General features: G+C 33.7%; 1 protein-coding gene across 1 annotated transcript in view; it reads right to left on the reverse strand.

Annotated features, from left to right (window-relative positions):
- The window catches only part of AKAP9 (A-kinase anchoring protein 9), a 168,580-nt gene that overhangs the window by 76,786 nt on the left and 71,219 nt on the right, over window positions 1–20,575 (reverse strand). The window contains exons 12-17 of the mRNA XM_010978037.3: window positions 19,583–19,718; window positions 18,767–18,852; window positions 11,926–12,040; window positions 11,150–11,348; window positions 6,006–6,102; window positions 4,700–4,792 (exon numbers count right to left, since the gene is read on the reverse strand). Coding sequence (XP_010976339.3) covers window positions 4,700–4,792; window positions 6,006–6,102; window positions 11,150–11,348; window positions 11,926–12,040; window positions 18,767–18,852; window positions 19,583–19,718 — 726 coding nt within the window. The remainder of the gene's footprint in view (window positions 1–4,699; window positions 4,793–6,005; window positions 6,103–11,149; window positions 11,349–11,925; window positions 12,041–18,766; window positions 18,853–19,582; window positions 19,719–20,575) is intronic.

Genomic DNA, 20,575 nt, shown 5'->3' on the forward strand with positions numbered 1-20,575 from the left:
AGAAAGAAAAAGAAAAATACCATATGAGATTGCTCATATGTGGAATCTAAAAACAAAAACAAAAACAAAAAAAACAAAGCATAAATACAAAACAGAAATAGACTCACAGACATAGAATACAAACTTGTGGTTGCCAAGGGGGTAGAGGGTGGGAAAGGATAGATGGGATTTCAAAATTGTAGAATAGGTAAATAAGATTATACTGTATAGCACAGGGAAATGTACACAAGATCTCATGGTAGCTCACAGAGAAAAAAATGTGACAACGAATATGTATATGTTCATGTATGACTGAAAAATTGTGCTCTACACTGGAATTTGACACAACATTGTAAAATGATTATAAATCAATAAAAAATTTAAAAAAAATCTTGTCTTACCTAAGCCTACCTTCTAAAATGTAACATTATACTGTTACTTCCACATCTGCCTTTAAGTAAAGTGCTATAATTGAATTAGGACAAATAATACCAATAGTCAATGCTAAGAAAACTGAAGTGTAGCAAGATTAGGAGCCATGTCAATGGTCACATTTGTAATAAACTTGAGAAGAGATTTGAATCAAACTGTGTCTAATTATAGAGCTCAAGCACCTAAGCACTATATATAATACTGCTTATGCCCAGACAACCCACTATTACGTCTTCCCTACCAAACTGGATCTCCTGGATGCCTATGCTTAGATAGAACCAAGGTTTGTTAATAATGTTCTGGACACTGTCATCCAGAAACCATGCCCATTACAACAAAATGCCAAGGATAGAGATGGAAGAATTAGTGAACTAGGCAATACAACTTAGCAAAATATACCTTCAACCTTCTCTAACTGGTGGTCAAGACCTTAACACTGGCTGTTATTTTAATCTGTTGTCTTGAACCTGACCTGCCTGTATGTCTCTCAGTTCTAAGAATACAACATGGAAAGACAAAAAGATTAAAAATATGAAACAGAAGCTAAGACTTGAAGAACACAGTAAGAATGTTCAACCAACATCTAATCAAGAGTTTCAAGAGAACTAGAGAACAATGGAAATAATCTCATTTCATGAGATAATGACTAAATATAGAAGACATTACTCCTAAGATTCAAGAAGACCAATGAATTACAGAAGAACAAATAAAAAGAACACCAAAAAGAAAAAGAAGACCTTAAAGATTCCAGAAAAAGATTTATTACCTATGAGGGAACAACTAAAATGACAAGGTCTTTCTCAGCACAAACAAGAGAAGCAGAAAACTATGGAATGTATCTTTAAAGTTCTGATATAAAAATAACTGTCAACCCAGATTCAAATGGTGAACAAAGCCATTGTTCATGAATAAAAACAAAATAAAGGTATAAAGACAAAAACAGGTTCACTCTGAATAGATCGTTAATAAAAGAACTTTTAAAGGACGTCCCTTAGAAAGCAGAAAAATGATCTTAGAAAGAAGGCCTTAGATGCAAAAAACATTAGAACGTTAAAATGTTTTTGGTAAATATGTGGACTAATCTAAATACTGCAATCATTTCATCTAAATTGTAGAATAAAAAAACACTAGACAAGAGATTTGTAATTCTAGTCAGCATAAAGTAATCCACTATACAGCCTCTCTCCCCCACGGATTACAACTAAAAACTATGAACAAAATACAACAGCAAACTACATGAGAACTCAAAAAGTAAACGAAATCCACCACTTGACTCCCTACGTCACCCTTCAGCTACTACTGTATTTCTCTCCTCCTCTTTCAAGTAAAACTCAAAATAACTCAACTCCTCATTCTGCTCCTTCACTCTCTCTCAAATCCAATCTAATCAGTTTATCTTTACCATCTCATCAGATGTGCTCTTGTGAAAGTCACCAATGATTTCACATTTTAAATCCAATGGTTAATTTGCAGTTCTAATCTTTCTTGACTTAGAAACATTTGACACAGTTTAAAACATTCTCTTCTTGATACACTTTTATTACTGACTTCTGTGATGTAATCTTTTGTCCTTTAATTTACCACTCCTTCTCCATCTCCTTTGTTCTCCCTCAGTTCTCTTACCTCTAAATTCTCCAGGCTTAGTTCCCAGACCCCCTCTCTATTCATACTCATTGTGTTAACAGTTTTCAAATCTTTTCACTGCAGCCATGGTAAACATACACATACAACAATTAAAAAAATACATTTTATATTGTGATCCAAAGCATACGTAGGTACCTCTGTGTACATGTGTGTTTATATAATTGAACTCTTCCCTTAATATTAAAATTCTGGTCCTAAACCAATAAACTGATTTCATGACTTAAAAAGGAATTGTATCTCACAGTTTGAAAAACATTGTCCTAGATACTACCATATTTACATGTCTAGTTTTATCTTAGTTCCTGAGCTCTTGATTTATACATCTAATCACTTCCTCAACCTCATATATTTACACATTTAATAAGTGTTTTACATTTAATGGGTCAAATGCTGAATTCTTAAGTCTCTCACACCTCTCCAAAAACTGCTCCTTTGTTGTCTTTTTCATTCCACATCTGACACCAAGTAAACAGTAACTCCATTCTTCCAGTTGCTTAGGTCAAATTACCTGGAGTACTATTTTCCCTTGAAGGGCAAGTCCCTGCCCTCTTTCCCCATATTTCTTCTTCCTATATTCAGTTACATTTGCTGAGGAGATAAATCTGCATCAGAATTTCACAGTATTTCTCCAAATGGATCCCATGAAAATGTGGCAGGAATGACTCAAACTGTCCTCCAACTTGGCAGAGCTGACAGTTGGGCAGGTGGCCTTCACACTCCTGCCAATTCTCACTGGCCACCTCTTAGAGATATCCATTGGAGAACTGCTGACTTTTCTCTCTCTTTTTTTTTTTTGCATACCATTTTCCTAAAAGGTGCTCAATTTGTTATCTTCATGATTTATTCACTCACTTCCTTCTGGATTCTCCCCTATATCACTTTAAAAGTGAGGCCTTTTGTGATTAAACTGCAAAAAAAAAATAACATCATTTCACTCCTCATGGAATTTCCTAGTTCTAGTACCTTGATTCGTTTTCTCTTCATAGTATTTATTGCCATCTGTATATTATCTTTTGCACCAGCTAGGAAGCAAGGTCCATAGGAGCAAAGATTTCATCTCTTTTTCCTCTGCTATACCCTAGCACTCAGAACTCTGGCGATGAAATGTTAATGAATGTCTATTTTTCCAGTAGTACGTACCCAAATCACAGTTGAATCTAATGTTATCTATGTTGGGAATCACTACCTCTATTGGGCTCCTTCTGTATACCCTGTGCTTTTAAAACAATGGTCCTCAATATTTTTCCAACCACATATCTCAGGGGTACAGGGTAGAGCATAATTCCATCTGTACTGGTGGCCAAGGTCAACAATCTATATACACTATTCTAGAATAGAGCTGGGCCATCAAATGTTGTCTCTTGGATCAGAGTACCTTGGCTGCCTTTGGAACAGTTTTTACAGACCTGCAATTTGGTGATCTGCTATCAGCTTGGATGAATGATACTTTACAAGACATATTTAGATTATCACAGTAATAAGACTATTTTAAAAATGTAATTTCCAAGTCTTGATTATCTTCTAGGTGCTTTATATGTATTAGTTCATTGAATTCTCATAAGAACTACTATTATTTCTATTATTCTCCTCTTTCAACACAGAGGGAACTGAGACTTAAACGTTAAGTAACCCTCCTAAGATCACAAATCTAAGTAAACCAGAAGAAGAAGAATTTAAAGTATAGTAAATCCTATATCAAACCTCATGGTCTTAAACTATTATGCTATTATGCCCTGCTATAACACTCCACTTGAGAAATTTATGAAAGGGACAGGTGTAAGAGAAAACCTGCAATTCTCTGAAGAATTAGACAGTGAGAGCTTATATACAAGTGATGGTGTCTCACTTTTTACTTTCATCTTCAGTAACTAAATACTCAATTCAGATATAGAAGCGAGCAGGTCCTTATGTTCCACATAGTTTCCTGAGTCTTGACCGCATCTAATTTATGTTTAATCTAATTCTTTTTTGATTTCCTATAATTTCCATCAATCCTCTCCCTTTAAAATGTATATATCCCACTGAGATTATTAGATTGGAATAGCTGAAATATTATAAACTCAAACAAACTTAGAATTCAATTGTTTCAATATAAGAACCCAATCAGGAATTTTAGGTATTTTATGTATTATAAAAGCAAATAGAGACAAAAGAAATGGAATCATAATGGTAGACTAGGTGATATGCCTGGTATTCAGGAGTTTACAAGAATGGCTCTGTGCATAGCAGCTAAGAGTATCTACAATCATTAACATCACAGTAACTTCTCTGGGAGAAGGCAGGCAAAGGTTATATATAAAAGACCAACCACATTCTTTCTCATCTCCTATCATATCCCCCATCTTTAAGAACAGCCAAACTCCTTCCTGAGGTACTATTCACAAGGTAACACATTTATAACTTGAAAAGTTTCTAATTACTATTCTACATGAAGAGAACAGTGCTCTTCTCAGAGAAAAAAAATCACAGAGCATTTCATTTAAAGGCAACTGTGGTTAATGCCAGTATCTGACAACTTAAATGAGCTACATATAAAACTTACAACAAAAAATAAAGTGCATTACCATCAATAAAATCTCGGGTTTTTTGAAGGTTAAAAGAGAATACAGGCCACAACAATGCTCCAGAAAAACTATAAACCTACCTTAGCTACTTCTTCTTCTAATCGTTCTTGGTACTGTTTTTCCAGCAACTTAACCATATTTGTTTCCTGTTTCACTCCAAGCTCATCAGAAAACTAAATTAAAAAGCAAAATATAACATACATATTTACATAAATTATACACCATTTATTTTTAAGCTTCTACTCTCAAATATCATAAAAAGATAACTATTTTTTAGAAAACTTCTGAGAAGTTTTAATAAATAAATTTCTGTTCCCTTAATTATACACAATAATTCTAGTGAATACGAAATAATTGTACTTACTACTGTGCACTTAAGAAAGATGTAAAGTGAGAAATATATTTACACATTTAGAATTACTAACATACAGTTCTAGAGTGGGAAAAAGATACTTCTTAAATATAATTAATAAGATGAGTGTGTATTTCATTTTAAGTAATGTCAATTTGACAGTGGCTATCTTTGCTCTAAAACTGTAAACAAATTTCTTTTCTCCTTGGTATTTATTAATAGTATCCAATTTTCTACAACTACAAATCATTTTTATGAAAAGGAAACAAACCAAATGGCTATTTAAATGTAAATATGTTCTTGGTAAGAAAATATTTCTTTATTTACCAATTATCTGAATGTCAGCCAGATATTCCATATGGGATGAATGTGGAAGAAATCAAGAACGTGGCTAACATCTCTCTTCTATATTCAGAATGAGAGAGAACAATGCTCTTTTCCTCTAGACTTAAGAACTAAAAATTTACTGAGTGAAGGCCAGGGTTTTATAGTTAGAAGTTTCAGAAAAGTGGCCACAAATTAGGAATATATACAGTGTGGAGGAGAGGCAAAAGTGGTTTAGCTAGATGAGATACACTGTGAAAGATGACGGGTTTTTCTATATATCATACGGCCTGTGCTAAAGAAAGGCTCGTCCATCGTTCCAGCCCTAGCACACTGAATTTTGGAGATCCCTAAACACTATTTTAGAGATGGTCTGATCCAACTTCCCTTGGTGGGAAGAAAAGTTGTTTCTCTTTTCTGAAGCTAATTTGTTATACAGCCCATGGTATATAAAACAAGACAGAATTAAACGAGAACGTATTTAGGCAGGGAAAAAAACCTCTCAATTTAAACTTTGCATTTTTCCTATGCTATGAAAATAGATTAAATTTCTTTACTTATATATCCTTCTGGATATTTTATATAAGATATTGTCCTTATAGTTATACTTATTTGTTAGCAACTATTTTTTGATAAATATTAAACTACAGACACAAAATGACAGTAACAAAAATAAAATCAGTGTACATAACAATCTAAAGATACACTACCTCTGTTGTACCATCAACGTTCTGTTTCAGACAACTTCCAGGGTATACTGTTTTCTGCACATCAGATTCAGTAATCACCACCGAATCAATGGAGAAGCTAAATATAAATAAAAGGGGGTGAAAGAATTAGAGATGTGCACAAATTTTATTGTTAGTCCAGATTTATAGCAGACAAAATGTGTATGGGGGTAGTAAAAACAAGAATGATAGGTCAAGAGTTAAAAGTATTGTAACTAAAGTTATATTTTTGATGAATTTTTCCACTTTAAAGTAACAGCATTAAATGACAATATTTTAACTCAATTTTACGCCAGTTTATTATGCAAATGTATAACACGGAGTTATTTATAAGTACAGACATTTTTACAAAGTTCTCTATGCTATGATTGAGTAAAAAAGTTTGGAAAAACTCATTTTTATTAAAAAATTACTTACACACACACAAACACACAGTCTGAAGAATACACATCAAAAGTCACAATGATACCTCTACTGAAACACAGGGCAGTGGCAGTGAGGAAGATTTTTAATTTATACAACCACTTCTGGATTTTTTCTTTAACCTATTCATGTATCTTTTGTTATTTATGTCTTTATTCTATATTGTATTTGGCCATTTCCAAATGTTCACTATTAACAAACAATGCTACATATATAGATTCTCATAAATATATCTTTGCACACATTTGATATTTCTATATGATAAAATCTTATAATTGTTAATATTTAAAATTTAAAAATGCCATATTCAGAAAGTTACTTTAGTTTTATGCCGTAACTAAAGTTACTTTAGTTTTATACCACTTGAATATTCTCTCAAAACTTCAGCAACATGGAAACGTAACAGTCTTAAAACTTTGTTAGAACACGTATGTCTTTATTTTTGAGCCTTTCAAATGTTACTGGCTGTGAAAGTTTCTTCTGCTGTGAATTGTCTATAAATGTTCTATATTCATGTTAAACAATCATGAAAACTTGTTTTCCTTGTCTTTCTTCTCTGCCATTTCCTGGTTCTTCTATCTTTCTCATCATTTTTGTCTGTTTCCTCATAGCTTCTTGCATACAGTATTCTGATCCTCTGCTTCATGTCTTCTTATTTTCAAAGCCCAGGGAAAACCCTCTGGATTATTTATCCAGCTAAGAAGACCCAAACTCAAAAAAAAAAAAAAAAATCCTGCTTAGTCCATAATTCTGTACCATTAAAGAAATGGTCAGGAGTAGAATTAGGGCCACATGACAGGCAGACATATATCTTCTGATTTTATTCTTTGATCATATTTTCTTCAATTCTGTAGCTTTATAGCATTTGAAAGTGTTTATTCCAAATTCAAAAAATAATCTGGCTAAAACCAAATTCACTCCTCCCTTCTTACAATTAAGGTCCTACCCTTCACCTGCCTGATTTCTCTCTATATTAATGCACCATTAGTCTCCATATTCTGCAGCTCAAATAACACAAGGTCATCTTTGATTTTTCCCTCTGCGTTGCTCCCAAGATTCCTTTCATCCCAATGTCTCATATTCATCCCTTCATTTCCATTTCCCTCTGGAGCCACTCCAACAAGCAATATTACAGAATTGCGCAGTGATGGGCAGTGAAAAATGCCACATAGACATGGGTTTATATTCCAGTATTTTGGCTGTATCATCATGTTATATTACCCAACCACTACTTTTTATGAATTGCTGTTTTGTGAGTAAGTATTATTTCAGTGATTGGATTACAGTCCCTTAAGATAAAGGGCCACTTTATACACATAGAAAGCTTCTTACACAATATCCAGCCAAGGCTCTTCCAGTCACTCTTTCTTTCTTTCTTTTTCTTTCTTCATTACTACTAAACATGATCAAAGAATAAAATCAGAAGATATATGTCTGCCTGTCATGTGGCCCTAATTCTACTCCTGACCATTTATTTAATAATACAGATACTGTATTTCAAAATTAGACAGCTGATTTGCTCAAAAAGTCTGCATTCTTTTCTTTTTTTTTTTTAAGGGTGTGATCTAAATTTTTTGCATTTTTTTAATTGAAATAGTCAGTTTACAATGCTGTCACTTACTGTTTCTTTTAATCTTCATGATCTTAAATTAAGAGTAGTTTTTATAGTCCCTAATATTACTTAGACATGTTTAAATATCTGCCCAAGATTATATAGCCAGAAAAAGCTCAAATCAGGAGTCAAATATAGGTCTGTCTGACTGTAAAGCCCAAGGTTATTTCAATTCCATACTATATCTCGAAGAGGCTTCGAATATGACACCAACAGATATTTGTTATATGAATGACTTACTTTTCTTAAACTAGTTCAGCCTATCTTAGGAGAACAGTATACTCTTTATTCAGAAAGTGCTAGAGTTGTGTCCAAATATGCGATGATGTTTAACAAGAAATTAATTACTGTTCACAGGAGTGAACAAGGAAGTCAATAAACCTTATTTTGGGGATGATGGGAGAAAACTGATGGCTTAAATTGAAAGGTATTGTTAACACATTTCCATTGAGTATTATAGAAACTCTGAGAAAGTATAATGAGCTGGCAAAAGACCAAACGCAGTAATAGCAAAGTCTACATTTTTAGAAAATTCCCTTTATTTCATACTCTGAGGAAAAAAAGCATCATTAATTAAAGAAAGGTTACTTGAAAATACTGAAAGTGGTTATAAGAAAGTTCTTGCTATCAATTTTCTTTCATACTAAAAAACCTAAAATAATAGTTTCTAAATAACAATCTGTGGACTGCCTGCCAGAATCATCTTGTTACAAATACAAATGTCTGGTCCATTTCAAAGTGACTGAGTATAATCCAGAATCTATACTGCATAATCCAGTAATCTGTACTTTTAAGTATTTGAAAAATAACATTAAATTTCAAAACCTCCAATGCTTCTGATGCATGGTAAAATTGGGAATACTGATCTCAAATAAAATGGAAGCTTCATAAGGCTGTGCACTAATGCTGGATGAAAAATTCCAAAGCTTACATATAGACTTTGAATAAAAGAAGGAGAAACAGAATGCTTCCAAAGAAGCATAGAAATTCAGTATTTTGTCTCAAAAAATAAAATTTTCTTCAGGTTCCAATAACAGGTGCCTATGGAGACATCAGTCCTAGAGCAGCAGAGCCAGGCAAAGTTAGATTAAATCCCGGAGGGTTTTATAGAGCTAGTTAAATACTACAGCATGCTCCTCTACTGAATTATAAACTGCTCATTCATTTAACAAAAATTTACTGAGCACTTACTATGCACAGGGAATTACTATAGCGTTTGGAAAACAGTGAATTAAACAGACAAAAATCTTACAAAGCCTAAAGTCCTTCAGAGGAGATAAATAATAAAAACAAATAAATTAACCTCCCCTTCAAATATATATATAGACCTGTTATATATATATATATAGACCTGTCACATATATATATATAGACCTGTTTTTCATTTTATATATAGTTTTATATATATATATATATATATATATATATATATATATATATATATATATATATATATATATAAAAAACAGATAATATTAAATAATATAGAAAAATGAAACAGGAAATTAGTATGCAGAGTTCTAAGTGATGATTTCAATTTAAATAGAGTGATCAGGATAGGCCCCATGAGAACATGACATCTGAGTAAAGACCCAAAGGAGGTGAGTGTGTTGGGCATGCAAATACCTAGAGAAAGTTCACTGTAGGTAGAAGGAATAGCAATGAGAGAGAAGTCCTTACAGCAGAAGCATACCGATAGTTCAAGGATCTCGAGGAGACTACGTGGCTTCAGAATAGTAAGTGACAAGCAAGTCAGTAGGAGATAAATTCAGAGAGGTAACATGGACTCATTATGGAGAACCCAGTAAGGCACAGTAAGGACAGAAGAACACTGGAATAACATAATTTGTCTTAAATTCCAAAAGCAAAGTTTTGAACTGTGTTGAGAACAAAGTTTAGGGAAGAGTTAGGGTAGAAACAGGGAGATCTGCTGTTGAAGTGATACAGGTGAGACATGATGGTGGCAGGGACCAGGGGGCTGGTGAGAAGTGCTCAAGTTTGGACGTATTTTGGAGGTAAAGGTAACAGGATTTTTTGATAAACTGGAAGTAAGATAGGAGAGAAAGAGGAGTCACCACAGATGGCTGCAGCATGAACAAATTTTGAGGGGAAGATCCAGAGTTCCATTCTTTGACACGGTGAATCTAAGCATTAGACAAACAAGTGGAGAAAGTCTAGCTATGACTGGAATGACCACATATTCCTTGTGTATTACCCACATCAAAGCAGCAAAGACTACATCAACAGATGACTGGATAGAGAAGATGTGGTATATATGCCGTGGAATGCTACTCAGCCATAAAAAAGAATAAAATAATGCCATTTGCAGCAATACAGATAGACCTGGAGGTCGTCATTCTAAGTAAAGTGGGCTGGAAAGAGAAAGAAAAATGCCATGATACCTATGTGATATTTATATGTGGAATCTAAAAAAAAAAAAAGACACAAATGAACTATTTATTATTTATAACTTAGATGATTGATTTCTTGAATATGTGTAAGCACATCTGACTGTCCTTTATGATTGGACTACTGCATTCTGTTGACTCTTATTTTATGGTTGGCTTTATTCTTTTGATAACTATGTAAGTTTAAAAAGCTAAAGCTCTAAACTTCTTAGAAACAATGAAGAATACATGTATGTAAATCCAAAAAAAATGCGCAATATATTGTATACACGTATTTACATACAATTTATTGTAAATGTGCAAACTGCAACAATTCTACCTAAAAAACTGAAAAATGAAAAAAAGGGAAAAAAGTCATAGTAAAAAATGTAGGAAAGATTAGGCATACAGAAATAAAACAAATACGTGCACACTGCCTGATTCAATCTAGCAGGTATTCATACCAACCAGCATCTTTATAAAAGTATAGGTAAAATTCCCATTATAAAATGTGTTTGGTTTACACTAACATTTAGTTCACACATTTCAGAGATAAAGTTATCTCTAGCTCTTATTTCTTGATAATCCTGCAGCCCATCTCTTTCACATACATTTGCTTATGACATTTTTTTCTTAGAATAACCATACTATGATTGTTACTAAGCTACAAATACTATAATATGAAATTATAAGTAGATGAATACCTTTGTTGAACTGTAGACTCATTAACAGCTTGAAGCCTTTCCTGCAAAGAATGAATCTCTACCCCATAATTTTCTTCATTTTCTTTCAATTGCTGCTGCAAAGAAGATACAAGGTTTTCTAATTCTTGAACTTGTCCTTCAAGTTGTCTAATTGCTTGGATATCTTGTAGAGTAGATAACTTGCTTTTATTTCTGGCATCTACGTTACATGAACAGAAGAAAATACACATTTCAACACAAATTTATTTGTGAAATACCACAATCACTTTTTGGGATGTGCAGAGAATATTTATTCTTATTTGAAAAATAATGTTTTTTATGTCTTAAAAATTTATTTATTTTTAATGGAGATACTGGGGTCTAAATCTAGGACCTTGTGCGTGCTAAGCATGAGCTCTACCACTGAGCTCTTTCCTCTCCCATTTTTTGTTTTTTTTCAAACATTTTTAATTTTTACCTAAGTTTCAATTTAAACTCACTTTGACTGATGAAAACAAGAAAACATGAATAATGTAATTCAAGATCATTTGCTCTACCTTCATAGCTTCAGTACCCCTAACTCTACCAATCTGTTAACCTGAAAACAATTTAGAACCACAGAGAAGTGAAGAGAGATGAGTAGTCTAAACCGTTCATTTTAAGGATTAGAAAACTGAGACCAGAGTGTTACAGTGAAATGCTGAAGGTACTAGCTTGTCTCAAATTTTAAAGTAAAAAATCAAATTACTGAGTATTGGTATAAAAACACTGCATTATGATATATAATCAGGATTTACCAGTGTCTTGCAAATTGGTCATCTGAGAACAGGTAAGTAAAAAGTCTGTTTCCTCTTTTGGTAGGTTTTCTTCTGCAAATTCAAGTTTCACATCACCTGTTTGCTGTCTTTGAATCTATTGAACATAACAGGAGAAAAGCAGTGACATAAATATGTGACCCAGTATTGTAAAAATTATATAAAAGCAACTCTACATTTAAAATGCTTTTTCAAAATCATCTAAAATTGTGACACTCTAATACAAATATTTTCCTTTCCAAGTTATTCCATGTTCTCTTTCAACACAGTGACTCACACCACATACCTTCATAGCACTGAAATTATATTAGGAAGAATAATGTTCTTTTTGTAGTCAGAAGGAAGTTCATTTTAACTACAAATACAGGAGCTGCACAGAATTTTGGTATAAAGCTCATGACAATATTTATGACCTGGTCTTTGAAATTTCAATTCACGAACAGCAAATTTTATATTATCAGTGTTTGATAATGTATCTGCTGTTAATCTCTGGATACAACCTATGTACAACCATGTAACTGACAAATAAATGCTGCTCTTTTCAAAAAAGGAAGGAAAACATTGAAAACACATAAATCTCTGTTTATTTCTTTAACTATGAAAACTAGGCAGCAATATGCCAGACATATATGTATATTATTTAGTCATTCTTCAAATAATAATCTACTATGTGGCTAGCATTGTGACAAGGAAGAATAAGAATATAAAATCAGTAAAAGTATGCACTCACAGAATTTACCAACTAATTGGGGAAATAAAATTAAACAATTAGAGAAGCTCTTGATTATAAAGTTTGATTAAAGAGCAATAACAAAAGAAAGATTGATGTGGGTCTGAGTAATAATGGAGGAAGTCAGATTTCATTTGGGCCTTGATCATTTGGGGCAATAATTAGGAAAGGCTACAAGGAAGAAAGAATAGGAGCGTTTGTGAAAGAGTGACTGACCTATGACGTAAGAAATGAAGACAATAATTTTGTCAGGAGGGGTTTAATTTGGATAAGGATGGGGGAATCATGCTAGATAAATAAGACAGATCTAGATTACAGAGCATCTTAAAAACAGGGGGAATTTGGACTTGCTAGACTAGATGAACAAAGGATACTACAGAAGCAAGTGAACAACAGGATAAAAGCTATTTCCCATTAGGACTATTTCAGTTGGGACTACTCTTATCAAGTCCTCTACCCTACTCCTACCCCGTGACTACATTTCAGCATAGGACCTTGCCTCCTACTTCCCAGAGAAAATAAAGCCATTAGATAAATTCTTCACTTTCTAGCTTAACCTTTCTATATCTTCACTTAATTCACTCAGCAAACGTTTAGTAAGCCTTTACCATGTGCTAAACAAACCAATGTGCTAAGAAGAGGAAATAAAAATAAAGAGAAGACTTCATAGTGGGGAGGGTATAGCTCAGTGGTAAAGCATATGCCTAGCATGCTGGAGGTCCTGGGTTCAATCCCCAGTACTGCCATTAAATAAATAAAAAATAAATTTAATTACCCACTCCCCCCAAAAAGAGAAGACTTCCTGATTTTAAAGGTTTTAGCCGGGTTTAGTGTAGTGGAAGAGGCAAGAAGAGTTAAAAAAAAAATATAACATAGAAAGTAATGTGATACAAATGCAAGTTTGTACAAGGAGCTATAGGATCAAGGAAGAAAGGAAGTTAATGAAGTATTGAAAATAATGGAAAAAGGAGGGTACAGCTCAGTGGTAGACTGCATGCTTAGTATGCAGGATGTCCTGGGTCCAATCCTCAGTACCTCCATTAAAAATAAATAAATATATACATCTAATTACCTCCCCCAAACCCCCTAAAACAAAAAATGGAAAAAGATAAGTGCAAAAAGCAAAGGCTTGTACAGATACTAAGAGAATGGAGAAAGAAATGTCTAAGTCTAGGAATTTAGGTAAAGATGACACAAAAGGAACATTTGAACCAAATGGAATGAGAAGTATGAACATACTAAGCAAATTGGGGGGTGAAGAGCAGTGTTAGGCAGAAAGAACAGCATGCCCCCCACAAAAAAGCACAGGGGGTCTGAAAGATATGACTGCATTTGGGAAACTCTAACTATTTCAATATGGTTAAAATGAGGAGAATTAGAAGACAAGGTTAACAGGTTAAGCCGTAATGTACAGCAGTGCTGATTCTGATGGTAACCAACCTCTGGGATGCCTCTGCAGTTGTAACTAACTTACTGGGTTATAATGTGAAATTCACTTTTTACCCACTGTAGAAAAGAGACTCCTATTTCTTTAGAAAGTCCTGCTTGCAAGTTTGGCCCTTGGCTGGCATCTGGGCACTCTTATCTGGTATCTGGGAACTTAGCTGGTAAACAGTTCCCTACACTAACATAAAACTTTCCCTAAACGGTAAGAGTGTCTCATGCCTAGACTGTACAAGCAATATGGTTTACACTGAACACATGTTTTCTTTCTAGAACTGGATTTTGTTATGTTCTAAGCAAGAGGATGCTATGTCACTGACAACCTGACTAAAAAATAAAACCACTGATTCCTAGGCTCAGGTGAGCTTCCTCAGCAAACAAAACATACTGTCACAATTGTTACAGGAATTAAGTGTGTCCTGTGACTCCGCTAGGAAAGGATTTTAGAAGTTTGTGCCTGCTTTCCTCCAGACTTTACCCCATGTGCCTTTTCAAACCTTTACAGGGCTAATTTTGCTTTGTATCCTTTTGCTGTAATATCTTAGCCTTGAGTACAACTATATGTTGAATCATATGAATCCTTCTAGGGAACCACTGAACTGGGGAGTGGTCTTGGGGACTCTCAGCACAACCATACTCTGCATACATCTAAGGTGTTAAGTTTCACTGAAACAGGAAATGAAAATGTAAGACTCAGCTTAGCCTTGTTTCTCCATTTTCTCCCACATTAACTGGTTATCAAATTCTTTAGGTTCTTTTTCTACTTAAAATGTCTTACGAATCATCCCTTCTTCTTTCCTACCTCCCATTGCCACCAGATTAATTTCCCTAAAAGTTCAACTTCATGATGTCTAGCCCATTATCACAAATTTCTAACAGATTTTTAATGTCTACAAGATAAAAGTCCCACCTAGCATTCAAAGTTTAGTACAATCTAACCTCTCTAATTTTAGAGTCCATTACTCTTCGAGCAATATATCCCAAATACACCACACTTACACCTCCAAGACTTTTATCATATCACCCCTTCCACCTGGAATGCTATTCTCCCTCCCCTTCTTTATCAAAACCTACACATATTTCATGGTCCAATCAAGTCCCACTTCCTCCAAGAAATCTTTCTTAGTTATCCGTGCCTATACTCATTTACTTGTTTGCTTAAATCCAAAAGTACTTCTCTTTTAAACAATTACATGTTGCCTTGAATAACTATTTTTATATATATATAAAACCTGAATTAGTTTAATAAAGTCCATCCATTTATAAATTCCTTTCAGCTTGTGACTTTATTTACTGGCATATAATTAGCAAATAAATATTACTGGCTGGACAAGTGAATGAGTACAAGGTATACATCTCTCATTCTTTTGTACTCCCTTCAGAGTGTATTGCAGTATGATGGAAGATCAGGGGTTAGGGGAGAGAATTGTCTAGGATGATATTATCCCCAAGTTTCTAGTTGAAAGTTATTCTCAGAAGGAAGGAGAAGCTGGTTTAAGGGAAAGAAAGAAATAAATTTAAATTTTAGTGTTGATTGAGACATACCTAAAGGATACTCGAGTAGAGACACCCAATTAGAAATACAACCCTACAGCTCAGGAGTAAGGACTAACTAGACATGAAGATCCGGAAGTCACGGAAGTAGACGAGGGCAGCACACAGCATAATTAGAGGATCACGTAAAGATTCTTGGTGACTGTAAATGGGTGGGCAAAGCCCACAATGAGGCTTAAAAAAACACAGAATTGAAGTCACAGAAGCTAAAGGAATAAAATATTCTAAGAAAGCAGCAGAGACTACAAAGTAAAAATGCATAAAAATTAAAAAGAAAATTAATTCAAGATACACTGAGCATGTGTTATACCCAAGGCTGCAAAGTAGAGGCTTGATTTTAAATCCAGAATACAGAAGTATTCTTTTGGGTACCAAGTGGTTTTTCTTGTTGTTTATTTTTATCTAATTGTTTATTTTTAATACTTCTCAACATCTTTTTTCCTTTGGGGGGGGGGAGGAAGGGAGGTAATTAGGTTTATTTACTTATTTTTAACGGAGGCATTGGGAATTGAACCCAGGACCTTATGCATGCTTGCTAGGCATGCACTCTACCACTAAGCTATACCCTCACCCCACTTCACATTTGCCTTTAACATTTTTAAAAGCAAAGACTTCACAAAAAATGGGTAAGTTGAAAGAATTAACAACACTGAGCCCCAATTTTACACGTGACAACAACAAAGTGAAGCTGAGCAGCCCCTATCCTCTTCAGATGAGGTATGTTTTCTCCAGGTTTCACTCTTCCAGTTTTCACTTGGCTTTCTTCATTTACTTTATGTGCTAAGCTTACATAGGTATTTATGTTTATGATCTTTGACATATACTTCTCCTTCCTCCCTATGATTCAATTAAAACAATGATGAATCTTTAAAAAGCACAAATCCATAATAAACAAGAAAGTAAGAGAAGAGACCGAGAGAGCTTTCATCAGACAGGGGTGGAGGAATACAGATTAAGCAGGGCGGAGGGAGCAGTGGCCTAGAGCACACATGAAGGGTACCACAGTTACAGGAAACAGTTAATTTGCCTAGTGAAACCCTAGAAAGGCCTGAGACTCAGTGAGAGTGCAACGACAGGAACAGAGTAGATCAGAAAACAAATACATTGACCTTTAATTAATCACAGTATAGCCCTTTCTCCTGACGCAGCCAGCCAGAAATCTAGTGGCAGGTAAAAGTTCTTCTCAAAAGAAACTGAAAGAAGTATCTGGGAGAACTAAACAGGCTAGTGCGGGTATGTGTTCCAGAGCAGCCTCCCACATTCTGGCACTGAGGAAGGGAGGTGTGTGTCTCATCAAAGCAAACTGTTCCCAACTCACTGTCCTAAAAAGGGAGGCAAAATGACAAACATCATTGAGGTTACTCATTTACTGTAAGCCCTCTACACTATTTGATAGTTTCAGCTATGTATTGCCATAAGAAAAAGCAACACATTTTTAAGAGAAAACAAAGAAGGAAGGTAAGAAGGCAGAAAGGAAATCTGATAATTAAGAATTCATTGATAAATTTTGTCAAAGAAAATTCAGTGAAATGGAAGTTGGGAGCTTGTTTATAGTGGGTAGAAGAGAGCAAGAGAGGAGGAGATGGGAAACTCTGGCTATTGTCTATTCTTTCCTTCAGTATGACAATGAAGGAGAAAGAGAATCACAAAGGGAGATGTCAGATTGAGGGAAGACTGGTTAAGTTCTCAACAGTGGAGAAATGAGGAATGTGCAAGGGGAAAGAAGACAGAAACAGAGAAAAACAGCGACAAAGAAGCCGAAAACATCAAAGTGAAGGGAGAAACAGGTTATCAGTTTTAGAGGAGGTAGAAGAGGATGTTAACAAAAGCACCAGAAATAAAATAATCTTGGTTATGAAAAGGGATAACTTCTTCTGAGACAGAAGGAAAATGAATTAGGGTATTTGCAGATTTAAAGAAATACATCTGGTCTAGATGTAGTAAGATGAGATCATTTATAATTGACAGCTCACTTTTACACTCACAGAAAAATAGGAAATAAGGCCATCTGCAAAGAAAAAAGGGCACTAGAAATGGAATGCATGACTTGAAGAAAGTTGTAAAGTTAGGTAGTATCTACTGAGGGGATTATGAGAGGATAAATGGCCACATAAAAGAACTGTCAAGTGATCCGGAGGTCAGAGGCCATGATAATGTAATGTCACCAAACCACATCACCATCTAATTTTCTTAGCAGCCCTCAGAACCCAAGTCCAAGCAGAGAAGAAGGGTGCTTAGAGGCACAATAAGGGTAGCAGAAAAAGAAGAAATCTAGACTACAAAGAGTATTGGTTAGAAAATGGTATGGTGATTCTAAATAGGGGTCAAAGTTTTGGCTGTTAAGGGAAGGAGAAAGAAAACTAGCGATTGTAGAGAAAGGTAGAGTTAAAGAAGGGGTTTTATCTATCCACTTGCCCTCCTAAAAAAGTTATCTATAAGAAACCAGGATAGGTTTACAAGTTTTAGGAAAGGCTGGATAAGGTTGTGCTTTAACTGCACAAAAAGAGGAGAGAGGAAAGGAAATAGGGGTAAAACAGAAAGGGAAAAAAAGAGGGAGGGGAAGAGAAGGAGGAAGAAGAACATGAAATTCCAACACTTATCTTTGCTAATATATGTTATTTAAGTTGTTTTCTGATACAGTTAATAAATTACATTATGCCATCTATACTCTCTTAACTAGTTTTCTTTCTATACACACATTTCTAAGACAACTGCTTAAAGGAAATTATATATATATAACACCATGTGAAACTAACTAGCTATGTTCTAAACAATTAAACTAATTACTGTTTTTAAAAACAGATTCATTGCTTTAAAATGTTATATGTAAAATTAAATGCAACTGCTTGACAAAGTTCACAGCTTGACATTTTATATATATTTTAACTTTATCATGATTTCAAAAATCCTCTAAAGGGATAAAGAGTATTCAAATTGCAGAAATTCCTTCAGTTCACTGATACTATAAACATGTATCACTTTTCCTTAATTTTCTTTTCATGTTCACTTATTTTAGAAATTCTTGGTTAAAGAAGCAGCTTACAAAATAGCATGTAATATAATAAATGCAAATATTATATTTTCCATTTCACAGACCTTACTTAATTGTGACTGAAGTACCAAGAGTTTGTTGTATTCCTCATTTACTTTGTTGAGAAGGGTCTGCATGTTTTCTTGAAAATCTAAATGACAAACAAACAATTATAATAATTTCACTCCACAGTAAGAGTCTGCTTCTTTCAGTAAGGATTATTCTTTTCCTAATTTTAGAAAGTTGCCAGCTAGAAGTAAAATTCATATATTTAGTAGCCAATAATTAAAATCTCATTAATATGAAACACTTGCTACAAATAACCCAACAACTTCGTATTAAAATATGTTAATTTCTTTTTGTACACTAATTTGTACACATTTTGTCCATTATTTATACAAACAAACAGAGACAGGAAACATTTTATCTGTGAAGGAACACAAAAAATTGAAGTTGCAATTTGTAAAACTAAACTAAAATAGGATTCTTATTAAGAAAGATAATTGTATGTCTTTTTATTCCTTTAAAAAAATAGAGCACTGACATAAACTTATGCAATAAATACAATAACATTTAAAGGTTTTTATTATGGTATAAAATTACAAATCACAGTGAGGAAAAAGATGGAAATAGAGGAGTAGAGGATAAAGAGACAAGGAAACTTGTAGACAGCTTTGGTTCTCTTTATACCACAATTATTGCATTGTAAAAATAAAAATGTACGTTAAGTATAAGATTTCACGAAATTTGAAAAAATAAGATGTTTATATGATAAACTCAAACTGACTAAATGATTAAGTAATGAATCAAAGGGAAAAGTTTATCAAGTCATTTAAGAAAATTAAATAATCTGTTCAATAATGTGGTAAAGCCTTTACTACCTTGAACTTCACATCTATAATCTTGCAATTCTAGTTCTTGATTTTCAGGAGTGTGAACACCAGAAGTCTCTTTCTCTTCTACATTTACTTCACATTTCAGAGCAGGAGTATGTTTACCAAGCACGTTGCAAAAAGTCTGTTGACAACAAAATTAGGTATTTTATGGAATTAAAATTTTGATATTTGCCTCTAAAGCTCATTAAATATTATTTTCCTATACGTAAAAGGCAGTCAAAATGGCACTGAAAAATCAGTAAGCAAATACTCTTCCATACACACCAAATCAATCTGCAAAAGAAATAGCCCAAGTCTTTTCTCTTTATATACAGGACATGAAATTATTCTTATACCAGGAATATTGATAATATTCATTATCTACAAAATATATCAAATATATCTATCAAAACTATAATTTTTTCTGCTTCTAATAATGAATATATCTTGCACTTTACCACTTTCTAGCTTGGACACTTTTCTGATGTTACCTCTGTAATGTCAACTATCCTTGAAAAAATACCAAACGGATGTTAGTTCAAAAATGATGACTAGAAAGTAGTCTACAAATTCTATAGAAATTATAATACATGAAGTAGGAGATTACAGTCACACATTTTTCTGTAACATAAGAGAACAGTATTTTGTGGTTTATACACACAAAAAAATTAAAAATATTTGACAAATTATTCTGGTTTTTCTCCTGAGCAACAGACAATTCTATCATCACTTATGACACATGCCCTATAATCATCTGATAAACCCTCTAAATAAGTTTCACCTTTGCCCCTCACGCAACTGGAAATATCAATCAACAACTTCTAGGCTAATAAAATCAATTTGTTTATTGTTGCTATTTCTTGAGATCTGCCTTAAAATTAAACTATATTGTCTATTAATAATTGAGTTCATTAAATTTTCAACACAGTCCCTAAGGTAGAATTTTATCATAAATTGATAACTTGATTAAGGATGGTAGAAACCTGAATGATCACCCAA

The sequence above is a fragment of the Camelus dromedarius genome, chromosome 7 (genome assembly GCF_036321535.1).
Source record: "Camelus dromedarius isolate mCamDro1 chromosome 7, mCamDro1.pat, whole genome shotgun sequence".
Lineage (NCBI taxonomy): Eukaryota > Metazoa > Chordata > Mammalia > Artiodactyla > Camelidae > Camelus > Camelus dromedarius.